General features: G+C 42.2%; 1 protein-coding gene across 3 annotated transcripts in view; it reads right to left on the bottom strand.

The window, feature by feature from the left end:
• Positions 1–15,795, bottom strand: part of Syne2 (spectrin repeat containing nuclear envelope protein 2) — a 197,788-nt gene that overhangs the window by 158,498 nt on the left and 23,495 nt on the right. For all 3 annotated transcript variants that reach the window (XM_048361958.1, XM_048361959.1, XM_048361960.1), the window contains exons 16-23: positions 14,362–14,564; positions 13,198–13,317; positions 12,806–13,097; positions 11,293–11,444; positions 9,379–9,688; positions 6,559–6,723; positions 4,983–5,324; positions 691–843 (exon numbers count right to left, since the gene is read on the bottom strand). In XM_048361958.1, the coding sequence (XP_048217915.1) occupies positions 691–843; positions 4,983–5,324; positions 6,559–6,723; positions 9,379–9,688; positions 11,293–11,444; positions 12,806–13,097; positions 13,198–13,317; positions 14,362–14,564 (1,737 nt within the window). The remainder of the gene's footprint in view (positions 1–690; positions 844–4,982; positions 5,325–6,558; positions 6,724–9,378; positions 9,689–11,292; positions 11,445–12,805; positions 13,098–13,197; positions 13,318–14,361; positions 14,565–15,795) is intronic.

The raw sequence follows: 15,795 nt of genomic DNA, 5'->3' as shown, positions 1-15,795 counted from the left end.
ATCAAAATTCATCACAAGTTGAGTATTTAATATCAATTAGGTGATGCTACTTTCTTTAAAAAATCTATTGTTTCTCAAAAAAATGATCTTATTCTTATTTATATATGTCACCTTTCTTTCCAATTTTAGATACACATTTAGTGTCATGTAAATACATCTAAAATAGTGAGGGCAGTTCATCATTTCACTTTACAAAACCTAGCTATTATGTCACATAGCTAGCATGCCATAGTACATTGTTAATCAGATACAAATAGCAAAATAATAAAATATAAAGTAATAAGTAAAATAGTAAGTTGATAAATAATTGATCAGCTGTAAAAACAGAGGAGAACCACATCACAGTTACTGAAAATACGAAGAACTTTTCAGAATCAGAAGCATACATAGAACCAAGAAAATATTAGAACAAGTCAGAATCTCCATATTGTGTCATTGAATAAGTTCTGGGGAACTTTGCAAAAAAGAGAAAGAAGATGACTGGTCATTAAGCTCCTCCACTCTTTAAATGGAAAGATTTATACATCTTACTGATTAGTACATGATTATATAGTTACCAAACTGATCACCAGGCAAAGGTTAAGTAAAACTTTTCACTTTGTCCAAGCAAGTTTTTGGTAATTAAAATACATTGTACCACAGTGGCTTAACGATGCAATCATGCTGACACTGTTTTTCATGTTTCCATACCTGTATTTCTCTTAATTGCTCACTTCTTAACATAACATCTAATTCTAAAGGCTGATTTTGCAGCTCGTTGACTTTCTGCTCGTCTCCAGTGTTTTTCATGCTTTCTTGAGCATCCAGGGAAAGTTTTGATAAAACCATTTCCACTGCTGAATTCTGAAGACATAAAAAGATTAATTACTCAACAGTCTACCTTCCAAATGCATCATTTTTCTTTTTCTTGATGAAAACACTCCAGTGGCTTCCATAAGACTAAATTCTCCTCCGATTAAAGTCTTAAGTAAAAATATATTTGGGCAATGCCAAGAATGATTTTTCCACATGAAAATTAATACCTATAAAGGTATTAATGAAATGGAATATTTTTGATAAGATAGCTTTGCCCCATTATATGCTGAAGCATAATATATAGTCTTAGCTTGGCGTGGTAGCACAAGCCTATAATCTGAGCACTTGGGTGTCTAAGGCAGGAAATCATGAGTTCAAGACCAGCCTGGGTGACATAAAGACCTGGTCTCAAAAAATTAACAAATAAATATTTTACAATATGTGTATCTGCATGGGGGGGGGTGGGTCCTAAAGAAAACTGATATATAAAAAACAAAGGTCCCCAAATTTATGCTTAGAATTTGCTATAATGCAGAGGTCAACAGAAACACTATGGGCTCCTTATTGCCCACTGGTAGTCTATAAAAAGTGATGAATGGGATGCCAAGATTTCACATAATGAGAGTTCACCATACCTGGTAGCCATATGAAGTGCAACATAGCGAAGGCAACACAAGTTCTGTACTAACTAATGGATCTTTTTTGAAGGCCTTAAGAACTTACGTCTCTGAGTAGGATACACAGCTGGGGCACCTGCATTCCTTTGTTCATTTCACTGAGCATTTGTGGGTGCTTACACCAACCACATCACCCCACGGCAGGAATAGAATATGTTAAGTACAGAGAAACAGCCCAGCCACATAGAGAGTGTTGTATTGTTATCTTTGCCACTTTTCTGTAAACTTGCAGCTCTTATGGAAATCAAAAGCCACCATGTGAAGCATCACTGGTGCTAAGTGGCAGGTGAATTCACGCTGTCCAGGACTCCTGGGTTCTCAATAACATTGGGTGCACCTCACTTCTTGGAATTTGGAATGTTCACGCCTGTGAACTCAGGGCAAAAGATAAATGAAGGGCAGCCCTGCATGTGAAAGACCCAGGAAGAAGGAAGGAGGAAGGGGAGAGAGAGAGGGGTCACATCACTGTTTAGTGGGTGGTTCATGGGCCACTGTCATACAGGGAGACGCCTGCCTGCTTTCCAACTGCTGCATCACCCCCATGCACCTCAACGAATGCAGCTAGCACAACCCAGCCTGGGGTAAGGCCTTGGTGCCTGACCTGAGGGGAGCATTAGCTATTGTCAGCCACACACTAGGAATTCAGAACTCTTGGGGTCCCATACCCATGAGCCAGTGCCTGGGGCTGCTGTTCTGCAGGAAAATGCTCACATCTGTAATGACTGCCTTTAGCAAGTGGACAGCAGTAGAGCAAACACCTTCAATCACCCTCAAACACCATCCCTAGGAATCCTAGGAGCCACTTCCTACAGTGAAAGGAAGCCAATGAAATCATCCAGTGAACATTTCAAATTTAAAGGGGTAGAAATCCAATTGTTTTTATTTGCTCATCTGCTTATATTTTGCCAGTACTGGGGCTTGAAAGCAGGCCCTGGGGACTGTCCCTTCAGCTTTTCCTCACAAGGCTGGTGCTCTTACACTTGAGCAACATTTCCACTAACTGGCTGCTTGCTGGTTAATTGGAGCTAAGAGTCTCTTGGATTTGTCTGTCCAGCCTAGCTGGCTTCAAGCTGGGATCCTCAGATCTCAGCCTCTTGATTACAGGCGTGAACCACCAGCTCCCAGCTAGGATTTTAATTCAGTAAATACTCTGTTGAATTTGGGGGGTGGGGGGAGTGTCATTATTTAGGGGTTTTTAATCAGCTGACCTCCAACAGCAAGGTCACTTGTCAGGACCCAGTCCTCCTCACAGCTAGAGGGCATGCAGGCATTCCTCCTTTTTTACTTATTGCTTCCCCTTTAAATACCATGAAAAAAGTTTCTCTTACATATACTGAGATTTTAAAATCCCTAACACCATGGGATTTACAGTGAGACTGTTCTCATAGCCGGTATCCTAGACAATTCCATTCTGGCTCCTTTTATCTCCTATGCATTTCTGTTCCATGAAAACAATCAGCACACAAGTGTCCTGCTTCCTTCCAGATAATTACAGAGTATGCAAAGCTGGTGAGAACTTGAGGTAGGAGAGATCATGGGAAATGGGGTCTGGGAAAAGAAACCACATTCTGTGGTTAATGCACAGCTTGATGAAGAACACACAGGCAGTACTCACACCCCTCCCTAAGCTGCAACACACAAACAGCAGCGCTCTCCCACTCTGACCTTGCCTGCTTGTCCAAAGAATGACTACATTCTGGGAATAGAGCTTCTACCTTAAAGAAGGGTACTTAGTCCTGGGGGTGGAGGGTGGGGTGAAGATTTAGTAAAACAACTTTTTTTTTTTGGCCAGTCCTGGGCCTTGGACTCAGGGCCTGAGCACCATCCCTGGCTTCTTCCTGCTCAAGGCTAGCACTCTGCCAGCTGAGCCACAGCACCCCTTCTGGCCGTTTTCCATATATGTGGTGCTGGGGAATCGAACCGAGAGCTTCATGTGTAGGAGGCAAGCACTCTTGCCACTAGGCCATATTCCCAGTCCAAAAAACAGCTCCTTTGATCACACAAGTATTGCAAAGGAAAATATACTTCAAAGATGGATGGACACTGGTCTTGAAAATAGGAACATTTGATAAAAAAAATCCTTCATTTAAAGGAATGTTCAAAGAAAACAGAACTCTATGTCACAATGACCCAGATTTAGTAACCTGACCAGACTTGCTGTCTCTGGATCCAAGTGATGATGTCAAATTCTAACCACAGGTATCATCAATGCGCCAGGTGTCCAGAATAGAGGGAACAGTCACCTCAAGGGGATTTGAGCAAAACTTCCAACCCGCCCTAGAAACTCACATAATCTCCCCAGATGTTCAAGCACCCAAGATGCTTCTTATCAGATATGCCTGAACCCATCCGGGTATGTGCTTTCTCCTTTGCTTTCATTCCCTAAGCAACTTTCTTGCTTTACTTCAATGTATCCTTAAAAATATTTTGTGTGACAACATCACAAACTTGGCCCATCAGGGTTCCTACCTTGTTGGAGAGCATCCCTGGGGACCTTTACCAGCTCTGAGAACAAACTCACATCTGAGTGTGTTCTGAGTCTAACTTCATCCCCATCTCACTGCACTCTGAAGGCTCCCCAACAGGGTGACCCTTTCAAACACAGCTTACTGGAAGCTCTCTCTTTGTGCCTTTGCCATTTCAACCAGTGAGCTGCACACTATGCAAAAAGCCCTTGACTGGGCACAGGTAAAGGCATCCATTTGGGTGCTGAGGAGGAAATCAAGGGAACATTGTGCATCCTTCTCCTCCCCAGGAGACCTGGGAATCTGAACGCTGACAATCTCACACAGAACGCTCTGGTGACATTAAGTACATTTATACCACAGGGTTAACACCAGAAGAGAAAGAAAAGAGCCTATTTCTTTCCATCAGACTCTGATTTCATTTACAAAATCAACTGAAAAAGAGCTCTTGGATCACAGCCCAGACCCCCTCCACCAATGAAAGTGAGTAAAGCACATTTTCTTTCTTTTTGCCTTTTCTAATTAGTTTTTGTGTTCTTGATTATGTATGGGTGAGAATAATAAACCTAATTTGATGACTGATATTTGAGCAGACTGAACAGGAATATTTTACCCCTCAGATCTGGACCAAGGGCTCTTTTATAAAGTGAGCTTCATAAATAGCTAGTACTGGGGCTGGGGATATGGCCTAGTGGCAAGAGTGCTTGCCCTGGGTTCGATTCCCCAGCACCATGTATACAAAAAAATGGCCAGAAGTGGCGCTGTCGCTCAAGTGGCAGAGTGCTAGCCTTGAGCAAAAGGAAGCCAGGGACAGTGCTCAGGCCCTGAGTCCAAGACCCAAGACTGGCAAAAAAAAAGGAGAAGAAATCTGAGCAAAGATTAAACCTTTGAAAATATGATGTCTAGTCACTTGCTTTAAAAAAATAGGCAGTACTTGGAGGATTTAATTATGAAATCAGAACACTTAATTCATGAGTCTTTTCAGAGCTGCAAACCTTCTCATTCTCAAGCTTGATGTCTTAGCACAGCCACCAGTACTACTTACCTCGTTTCCATCCCAATCTTCCTCCAACTTCTCCACTGCCACTGAGCCATTGGTGGTCGCTGGCTCTTCAGAAGTGCCCTGCCCCTCTCCACTTGATGGAGAAAACTTTTCAGGCTTTTCTGGTAAACATTCTGACCTGAGAAGTCTGCTGAGACAATCTTCAGTCTCCTGCTTAGCAGATTCAATTCTGTTTTCTAAACCCTTTTGTTTATGTTCTAGTAATTGTAGATCATCGTTAATTATTTTCTGTCCCACCGAAGATGTATTCTGCTTGATGGATTTTGCCAAGGTTAGAATCTTCTTTAGTCGCTCATCTTGGAAACTGAATCTATTCTCTAGTTCCTAGGAGAAAGGATTGTTACAGAAAGTATTGCCCTTCAGTTGGAAGAATTCACTGGCTTTTGTAAATCATGGAGTATGCTGCTTCCCTAGTGGAAAATGTGTTGAAAATGATCAGCCAGGTGTCTGTGCTCACATCTTTAATCATAGCTGCTTAGGAAGCTGAGCTCTAAGGATAATGGTTAGAATTCTGCCCAGGGGAAAACCCATGAGACTCTTACCTCTGATTAACTACCAAGAAAGTTGAAAGTAAAGCTGTGGTGCAAGTGGTAGAATGCTAACCTTGAGCAAAAAAAAGGTTCAAGCCCCAGGACCAGCACATACACACACACAAAGTATCAACATGGGCCACAGAAAGGAAACTCTGGAGTAAAAATTAAAGCAATGTAGCATCCCACATAAAATTCTCGAAAAATTTTTGTCACATACTAGGAAAACAGTAACAAGTCATGAAAAAAAAAGTTCACAGGTATTTGTTTGAACTCAGTGCCTTCATTTCCTAGACTAGTAGTTTACCACCTGAACCATTCCTCCAGCCTACATATTTTTTGGGGGTGGTGCCAGTCCTGGAGTTTTAATTTAGGACTCACTTCCAAAGAAATCCTAAACTGGTAGAGTACTTGCCTAGCATGCATAAAGCCCTGGATTCAATTCCTCAGTACCACATATACAGAAAAGGCTGGAAGTAGCACTATGGCTCAACTGGTAGAGTGCTAGCCTTGAGCAGAAAGAAACTCAGGGACATTGCCCTGGCCCTGAGTTCAAGCTCTAGGACTGGCAAAAGAAAAAAAAAAAAAGAAGAAGAAGAAATCCTCAGGCTCTTGCAGCAATGCAGAGTAATAAGCACTCCCCACTCCCCAGAAGTCTCTACATTTTCTTTTCTATTTGGTTGCTAAGCCTGGGGCTCGAACTCAGGGCCTAAGTGCTGTCCCTGAGCCTTTATACTCAAGACTAACATTCTACCATTTAAGCCATAGTCTTGAGTAGAAAAGCCCAGGGACAGCACCTAGGTCTGGAGTTCAAACCCCAAAACCAGCACAGGGAAAGGAGGAAAAGGGGAAAAATTGAAAGAAAAGGAGAAGAAAGGAAATTGGGGGGGGGGGAGGAAGAGGGAAAGGGAAAAAAGGGAAATAGCTATCTACCCCTCATCTGACTAGTACTTGGATTTCAACAGTTAATTGGTAAAGAATATTGATTCTTTTCAAGAATGTCTCCTCCGTCTGCACTTATTTAATACCTGCAGCCTCTGCAGGTGGTCCTTCACTGCTGTTTGGTCTGCCGGCACATGGGAGAGATGGTCAAGTTCCTCAGAGAAATGGCCCAAGGTGGTGTTCAGCTCTGAGACTGCAAGCTGGTATGAGCAGTGTTCTTCAACATGACTCTCCAGTTTTTGCACAGAATCCTAAAAGTAAAACCATGGCAACTTACCAACTATTTCTCTCTGAAATATTTTTCTCAGAAAGTAATCATATATATAATTCATAAATACTTGTTAAGAGTTTCGTCTTGGTACTGGGAATGTGGCTTAGTGGTAGCACGTATGAAACCCTAGGTTCCATTCCTCAGTGCCACATAAACAGAAAAAGCTGGAAGTGGCGCTCAACTTGAGCAAAAGAAGCTCAGGCACAGTGCCCAGGCCCTGAGTTCAAGCCATAAGACTGGCAAAACAAAAAAAAAGTTTCAGGGTCTGGGAATATGGCCTAGTGGCAAGAGTGCTTGCCTCATATACATGAAGCCCTGGGTTCGATTCCCTAGCACCACATATATAGAAAATGGCCAGAAGTGGCGCTGTGGCTCAAGTGGCAGAGTGCTAGCCTTGACAAAGAGAAGCCAGGGACAGTGTTCAGGCACTGAGTCCAAGGCCTAGGACTGGCAAAAAAAAAAAAGTTTCATCTCAAAATAGGGCTATGATCCATACTTATCAAAGCTCCTGGTATTTGAGATAGTTCAATGTAAAATCTCCGCCTCTCCCTCTCCCAAATGATGCTGAATAAAGACATGCGACCTTCCCAGATTTTCTTACCTTTCTTTCCTTCCCATAGACAATTTGTTAAGAGCTTACAGGATGATAAGTTACTTTAAATTACAAACATCCACAATAAATGAGACCCCTTAATGATCTGTAACTTTGAAACAAAAAATTCACATTGGGAAACAAGTGAGAATTTTATTATGTGAGTCCAGATTCCTTTTCCTATGAGTCAAACGCAAATCTTACATGTCAAGAAAAGATAATCCTAAGTAAAATCAGGCTCTAGTTCCCTCCCAGGGGACCTGTGGCCATCAGACGGCCACACCTGATCAGAAAAGCAACAACTATTAAGTAAAAAACACTTAGTCAAGCACATTTATCTTTTTTTTTTCCTTTTGGTTGGTCATGGGAGTTGAACTCAAGGCCTGGGATCTTTCCTGCTCAAAGCTAGCTCTCTACCACTTTAAGCTACAGATCCACTTCACGTTTTCTGGTGATTCATTGGAGATGAGAGTCTCACAGGCTTTCCTGCCCAGCTGGCTTTGAACCATGATCCTAGATCTCAGCTTCCTGAGGAACTAGGATTACAGGCATGAGCCATCAGAGCCTGGCATCAGGCAGGTATATGTTAACCCCTGACCGGCTCCCAGTATCTGGAGAAGTAGCATTTCTTATCTTAGTAGTGCTTGCATTGAACCTGGCTTTCAGTATGTAGAGAATCAAACAGTCTTATTTAGAAAATACATTCTCCCATGTCAAGCTGACATTTTTCCTCATTTCTTTCACTGCAGACCATGTGGAAAGACCTAGGAAGGGCACTGACAAGAAGTTTCATAAAGATAATTGGTTTTAAACTGTTGCAGTGGATGGATGGGTGGATGATGAACAACCTACAATGTTATCTCCACAGAGATGCCTAAAGAACATTAACCTAAAGGGTTAACATTGGTCAAGATATGCCACACCATACTCATAAATTGACATATTCAATTGAAACCCCTCTGTACAACTAAAGATACTAAAAAATTAATTTATTAAAATAATTTTTAACCTATCGTACTCTCAAAGAAAAATTTTCAGTTAGAGGAAATAACATCATTATCAACTGTCAAGCAATGGATTCCCTAAACAAAACTGACTGCATTGGTTCTGCCACCTTTGAGAGTTGCGTGGGTTTTTTGTTTGTTTGTTTGTTTTTTGGCCAGTCCTGGGGCTTGAACTCAGGGCCTGAGCACTGTCCCTGGCTGTTGGGGACAGCTACGCCTTTAAAAGGGGACAGCTGGCTTTAGCCCGTCCCCCCTCCTTCTGCCATCAACCGGAAGAGAAGCCCTCGCCCCTGGGGGCGAGCACGTGTAATGGCGGGGACCCCAGAAACCCAGTCCTTGGGGGGCTGTGGTCTCCGCCCATTGAGGAAGTTCCGTGACATCACCTGAGGGACAATCCTTTTAGCCAATCGTTAAGATCCAGTACCCCCTCTCTTGTGCCCGCCTTTGGGGGTATAAATTGTTGGCCCTCCCTTTATTAAACCAGAACGCCCACGAGGCTTCTCCGGGACTCCCACACGCCCCATGTCTTCCTTGGGATGGGAACTGGGCAGGGGTCCTGCAACCACACGCGAACTGAGGCTGCCTGGGGTCTCCGCTCCCGCGATTAATCCCTACTAGCCAGGGGACATGAGAGAGCAAGAAAGGATCACACACGGAAGAGGCAGAGAAGCCCAGGATCCCCCCGACCCCCACATAATGGGGGGGGAGGGGGTTAGAGCGAAGCCCGGCACCTGGCTTCTTTTTTTTGTTGTTGTTCAAGGCTATCACTCTACCACTTGAGCCACAAGTGCCACTTCTGGCTTTTTAAAAAATATATATGTGGTGCTGAGGAATCGAACCCAGGGCTTCATGTATGTGAGGTAAGCACTCTAGCACTAGGCCATATTCCTAGCCCCCAAGAGTTGGGTGTTTTCATGTAAAAATGATCAATTTTGAAAGCTTTGTGTTTACCAGAATGACACCAAAGCCATTTGTATTATTCTATATACAAATCTTATATAAAAAGCACTGCAATCATTTATAACTCTGTCCACATCACCTGCAGTTGCTGAAGGAGACTTTCATGTAGATGTTTTATTTCCAGCCAGGGCTCTTCACTGAAGCTGGGGTTTTTGGTACACTCCAAGAGGTAATTTCCTTGAGATTTTAACTCCTTTAGCAAGGATGTCAAATCTTGTGCCTTCTGGAGGAATTTCTTGTAGATTTTTAGTTGGGCTTGCTTCTCCTGCAGGCCAGGTTGTAGAGCAAAGCCTGCTTCTTGTTTCTTCTTTAGTTCTGTGAGCATCAGTCTCAAGTCTTCCTTACTTTGCAGGTATTTCTCTCCTTCCAGCAGAAGCTTTTCTTGGTGGCTAAATGTCACCAAATATTTCATAAATGAAATCACAGTTAGCAAAATGGATAGGTGTTTCTGAATACTATAATTCAAGATATATCAAAATAAAAAGCATTAAAATAACACAAATGGCCAGGAGCTGGTGGCTCATGCCTGTAATCCTAGCTACTCAGAAGGCTGAGATATGAGGATCACAATTTGAAGCCATCCCAGGCAGCAAAGTCCCCATGAGACTCTTATCTCCAACAAACCCCTTAAAAACTGGAAGTGGCACTGTAGCTCAGAGAGGTAGAGCAGTAGCTCTGAGAAAAAGAGCTCAGGGACAGCACCTAGGCTCTGAGTCCAAGTCCCATAACCACCACCAAAAAACAAAACAAAACAAAAAAAAAAACACCCCACAAATACACATTATAACTTAAAAAAAAATCTGATTGTGGGGCTGGGAATATGGCCTAGTGGCAAGAGTATTTGTCTTGTATACATGAAGCTCTGGGTTCAATTCCCTACCACCAAATATATAGAAAATGGCCAGAAGTGGCACTGTGGCTCAAGTGGGAGAGTGCTAGCCTTGAGCAAAAAGAAGCCAGGGACAGTGCTCAGGCTCTGAGTCCAAGACCCAGGACTGGCAAAAAAAAAAACACAAAAAACCACAAACAACCAAACAAACAAAACCTCCTTAAAAAAATCTGATTGCTAGTAGTGAGGCCTGAACTCAGAGCCACCAGCTCTCACTTGGCTTTTTCCACTCAAGGCTATAGCTCTACCACTTAAGCCAGCTTTTTGCTGGCTAAATGCAGACAAGAGTCTGATGGCGCTATCTGCCCAGGTTGGCTTTGAACCGCAATTCTCAGACTTGTCTCGAGTAGGATGGATGACAGGCATTAGCCACCAGTGCCTCGCTACATTATAACAGTCTAAATAGCACTAAATTAGCTCAGAAATCTAGAAATTATTTGAATATTACTAAAGCCTAATTTTTATTACACAGTTTGAACAGAGAATATTTAATACTTTAAATATCAAAATCTTGACAGTTTTGTTATATTTAAATATGACAATACCCTTTATGTTACATTTACTTAAGAGTAAAATAAACATTTAGTGTATTAAGCAACTTGATGGTTGATACTTTCTGTAACTTCATTTTTGATGTCACCTTAGAAAAACCTGAGTCATCATTTTCAACCTGAAATATATACTTAAGACCTGATACAAAACAAGAATTTCTGCCAGAAATCTATCTAAAAGGTTCAGTCAACATCAATCAATGTTTATCCATTTTGGAATTTCTGTAAACAAATCTTTTTAAAGACTGATAATTCTATATTGCTTCATGTGAAGGACGAGGCTGACTGGAGGAAGGGGGTGTGGAAAGGAAGCAGGGTGTGTGAAAAGATGGACAGTGAGAATTTGCTAACATTCCCAGGTTGATGCATGAGCTATAATCAAGTACCACTGCCCAGGAATCAGCACTGGGGTGTCCTTTCTTATCTGAGATACCAACTATCTCTCCAACAGAGATTATACCCTAACCAAGGCAGTAGACAGACAAAACAAGCTTGTTGTGGTTCTACTGGGCCATGGAAAGCAATGAAGGGTGAAGGCAAACTTGTCCTCTACCTTAGGTACGTGTTGGCTAAGTGGAGCGTGCTGTCCCATTGGCTGTTGATATCAGTCAGGGTCTCCTGAACCATGGGGGCCTCGCTACCTTCAGCTTGTCTCATAATAGCCTGGATTTTGGCGTCCCCTTCAGGCTTTAGTAAAATGATTTCCTGGAACAAACACAAAATGTCCTTATTTCATTTGCATTACTTACAGATAATACCAATGATTGTGTGTGTTGCTGGTACCAATGCTTGAGCCTTTTATAATAGCAGGTGCTCTACCACTTACATCACACCTCCAACTTTCAGCTTTTTGATGGTTAATTAGAAGTAAGAATCTCAGGGATTTCTCTGCCCTGGCTGGCACTGAACTGAGATTCTCATATCTTAGACTCCTAGAATTACAGGTGTGAGCCACCAACACCTAGCTCAGATGATGGCACTGTATTTCTAAACTTTCTACCAAGAGTCTAACTGTAGGGTTTTATTTTCATAGATATCCCAGAGACACATAGATCACACAGAGTTGGAGCTAAGTAAATGCTTGTTTGTTCAACCTTGATTTTCATCTGCTTTCTTTGATTTCATAGGCTCCCAAATCTAGACAATCCTCTCTGCCGTCCACTTCCACCATCCATAGGTGAAGGAAGGGGCAGGGAACAACCTAGGTAGGACATTTCTGTCAGACTTGTAACTTTTCACAGGAAAAATGTGCTTGGTGTCAAGTCTTGTCTCTCTACCCTGACAGGTCACTCCCATTCTCTGCTCTCTTTCTGTCTTTTTCTCTAACAATGCAGTTCCATTCTTGGAAAAATTATTTAAGATTCCCATGAGCTGGGTAGGTATAATCACAGACAGAATCGCAAATGATTCTCATCAACTATTCCAGCTCTTTTTTTGGGGGGGGGGAGGGTGCTAGTACTGGGCATAAAGTTGGGGCCTGGGTGCTGCCTCTTAGCTTCATCACTCAAAGCTAATACTACCAATTGAACCACAGCTCTGCTTGTGGCAATTTGCTGGCTTATTGGAGATAAGAGTCTCCCAGTCTTTCCTGCCCAGGCTGGCTCTGAACTGAGATCCTTATATCTCAGCCTACTGAGTAGCTAGGATTACAGGTGTAAGCTACTAGCTCATTAGCCTTGATTATTTTTCCCCCACAATATGCTTCATCTAAAGTGATTTCAAAAAGTACATGTGCTGCTGCCCCTGAATTTGCTCTCTGGGCAAGGATTCCTCACTAACTCATGTTCTCATCCACGGTTTTTATTTCACTTATTGGCACATAGTAAAGAGGAACAATGACTAGGTGCTACCCTCAAAAAGAGGTTATACTTTCTTTGTATACATTACAATAATTTTATATCATTCCCAACCCTTCTCTTCTGTAAGTTCAATGATATGAACTGCTTCAACCTTTCCACGGTAATCTTACTTTCCATTAAGAAACAAATCTTTTCTAGTTTTTCTTCTAAATCTTTTCAAAATGAGAGTTCACTCTGACCTGTCAAATCTACTTTCCACAATTATACCTTTATTTTTTGGATTCTTTCTTCAAGTGGCATTTTGCCTTCAGATGAATTCAAAGCCATAAGGGACTCTTTAATCTCTTTTATCCACAGAATCACATCATGTGCAAGATCAGGAAGGCTCTGGTCCTCAGCAGGTGGTAGCTTAGCCTCTTCTTCATTTTCAGGTAATTGTCTCAATAATGTCTGGTATCTATCAATCAAACGTGTTGATTCTGCTATTATTTCTTCTTCCTCCGTAAACCCGTGTTCCTTCAAAGAGTTGTTCAGCTGGACCACAGATTCAAAGTGTTCTCTGTAATTTCCAAATACCATTGAAAATTTGTAGGAGTTGCTACTATAGGATGGAAGAAATTATACTTTCAAGTAATACACCTTGCCCAAGATCACGATACCTCTTTCGAGCTAATGTTTCCCAAAATAGCTCAGCTTTTTCTCCTGATTTTCCCATTTCTTTCCATTTCTCTTCTTGATTAGTCAACCACTTACTCAGGTTTCTATAATCATCCTGCAACCTAAAAGACAATTCACAGATCAGACTACAAAAAGCAAAAATAGATTTATATCCAAGAGAAGGATGACAAGCACCTTGTGACTCAACTAGGTGTTTACTTCCTGTGTTTATTTTCCTAGAGAAAACTTAACTTGCCACATATATCAAAATCTGAACAGTAATTTCCTGTATTAGAGCAATGAGCCACATAAATAAAGTACTGTAAAGACAAGACAACAAATAGAAAACCTTTTCTTGGATTATCCCCTGAGCCTTTACCATTTTAGATCAGTTGAAGAATCTTTCAAATTGTTATAATCCTAGCGTCAAATCTGGAAAAAGGCTAGAGAGAACTCCTAGCATTGTAAAAACATAAAAAATTTAAAAATAAAATGTAGTCATCCCTCTCTATGTGTTTCTACATTCCATATATTTACCAACCACAAATCTAATTTAGTTGAAAAAAAAAACACGTGACTGTACCATACATATATAGATTCCCCCTATCTTGTCCTTATTCCTTAAACAATAAAGACAAATTTTCCTATAGTATTTGCATTGAATTAGGTATGCATTGGTCATATGCAAACAATTCCTCTGTGTGTTTGTGTGTGCATGTGCATGCATGCATTGGTCTTAGGGCTTGAACTCAGGGCCTGGGCACTGTCCCTGAGCTTTTTTTTCCTAAGACTAATGTTCTATCACTTGAGCCACATCTCCACTTCTTGATTTTTTTGGTGCTTAATTGGAGATAAGAGTCTCATGGACTTTGCAGCCTAGGCTGTCTTTGACCCATGACCCTTAGATCTTAGCCTTCTTCATAGCTAGGATTACAGCCACTGGTGCCGAGCCACATCCCATTTTATATAACAGAGACAAGCATCTCAGGTTTTGGTGTTGAGGACTTCCAGAAATCAATTCCCCATCCCCCATCCCCGCCCTGCCCTGGGCATCAACTACATCCATTTTACTTGCCTAGCATACATGGTAGTGAGAAAGAGTACAGGAGAAATCACTAGGAAAATATTCCTAGAGAGTGTTGTTTGAGACCACCTTTCTTTCCTACCTCAGCAGCTGCTGCTGGTGGTGACCAAGTTCCTTTGCGCGGGCCTGGCAGATGGACTCCATCTTCTCTAATTCCAATTCCTGACTCAGGAGCCAGCTGTGGAGCTCCTTAACATGTGCTTTGGGAAGATGCTTTTGCACACGCTCCAGGACAGTGTCCACCTGCTGCATTTTATCACTTCGCCCTTCAAGAGTCAAGAAATCCTGAAGGAAAACAGAAGTATAAAGGTGGGCTCTGTCAGTCACTATTCTAAACCAGTCCACAAAGCCACACTCCAGCTCAACATCTTGTCACATCTTCACAGGGCATGAAGATGTGGCTGGTGCCAGTAGCAGATGGATCTGCAGCTGTTCTGAATTGTGGATGTCTAGCTGCATTTGCACCTGGCTTTCTGGGAATTGCAGAAGTACAAAAAATAGAGGAGCATGGAGCTTATACTAAGACCAAGGAAACCACATGCTCCTATACTGGCCACTTCTCCTAAGTACCTCTTCCTGTTAGGCAATCAATATGCAAAACTAAACAGACTACTCTCCCTTGAACTTGGCCCCAGCAGAATTTTCCTGACAATCCTTGTGCTTCAATGCATCAATTGTTGAGGCCTAGAGCAGGGTGCCAGTGACTCACATGTGTAATTCTTGCTACTGAGGAGGCTGAGATCTAAGGATCGGGCCGGGGCAGAAAAGTCCATGAGACTCTTCTCAAATAAACTCACAAAAATCCGGAAGTGTTACTGTGGCTCAAGTGGTAGCGTGTTAGCCTTAAGCACAAACAGGCTCAAGGACAGTGCCCAGGCCCTGAGTTCAAGCCCAGAACTGGCCAAAAAAAAAAAAAAAACAAGGAAAGGCAAAACAAGGGGCAAAGGTAGTCTCACAATCAAGATTAATACCACTTAATTGATTAAGCAATTAATACCAATTAATGATAGCAAAGAGAATACCGAGTGCCATTGAGAAGCTTGAGACTATGACTTAGCATTGAAACAGAGCTGGGCTCACCTGAGCCCCAATTACTGGAGTGGGGAAGCAAATATGAGGATAGCTTTGGCACTTGGAGTTCAAGATTAGCCTGGATCCCAAAGAACAAGCAAGCAAGCACTTTACTAGACTGTCTACCCTACTGTGATTGAGCACGTAACATGGTCCCACACACTCTGCCTTTCAGTTCATGTTGTGGTCTGACAAGTAGCGCGTTAAAGTTCAATTGCAGCTGGGTGTGGTGTTTCATGCCAACAGTCCCAAATACTAGGGCTGAGATCTAGGAATGGAGGACTGAAGCCAACCACGGCAGACGAATCCATGAGACTCTGATCTCTAGTTAACTAGCAAAAAGCTCAAAGTTGGAGGTGTGGCTCAAGTGGTGTTGCACTAGCTGTGAGCAAAAAAAACTGAGTGAGAGATCAAGGTCCCGAGAAGAAGAAAAATAAAACGTCAA

The sequence above is a fragment of the Perognathus longimembris genome, chromosome 14 (genome assembly GCF_023159225.1).
Source record: "Perognathus longimembris pacificus isolate PPM17 chromosome 14, ASM2315922v1, whole genome shotgun sequence".
NCBI lineage: Eukaryota > Metazoa > Chordata > Mammalia > Rodentia > Heteromyidae > Perognathus > Perognathus longimembris.
Note: the sequence above shows the minus strand (reverse complement) of the source record. Positions and strands in the feature narration are given on the sequence as shown.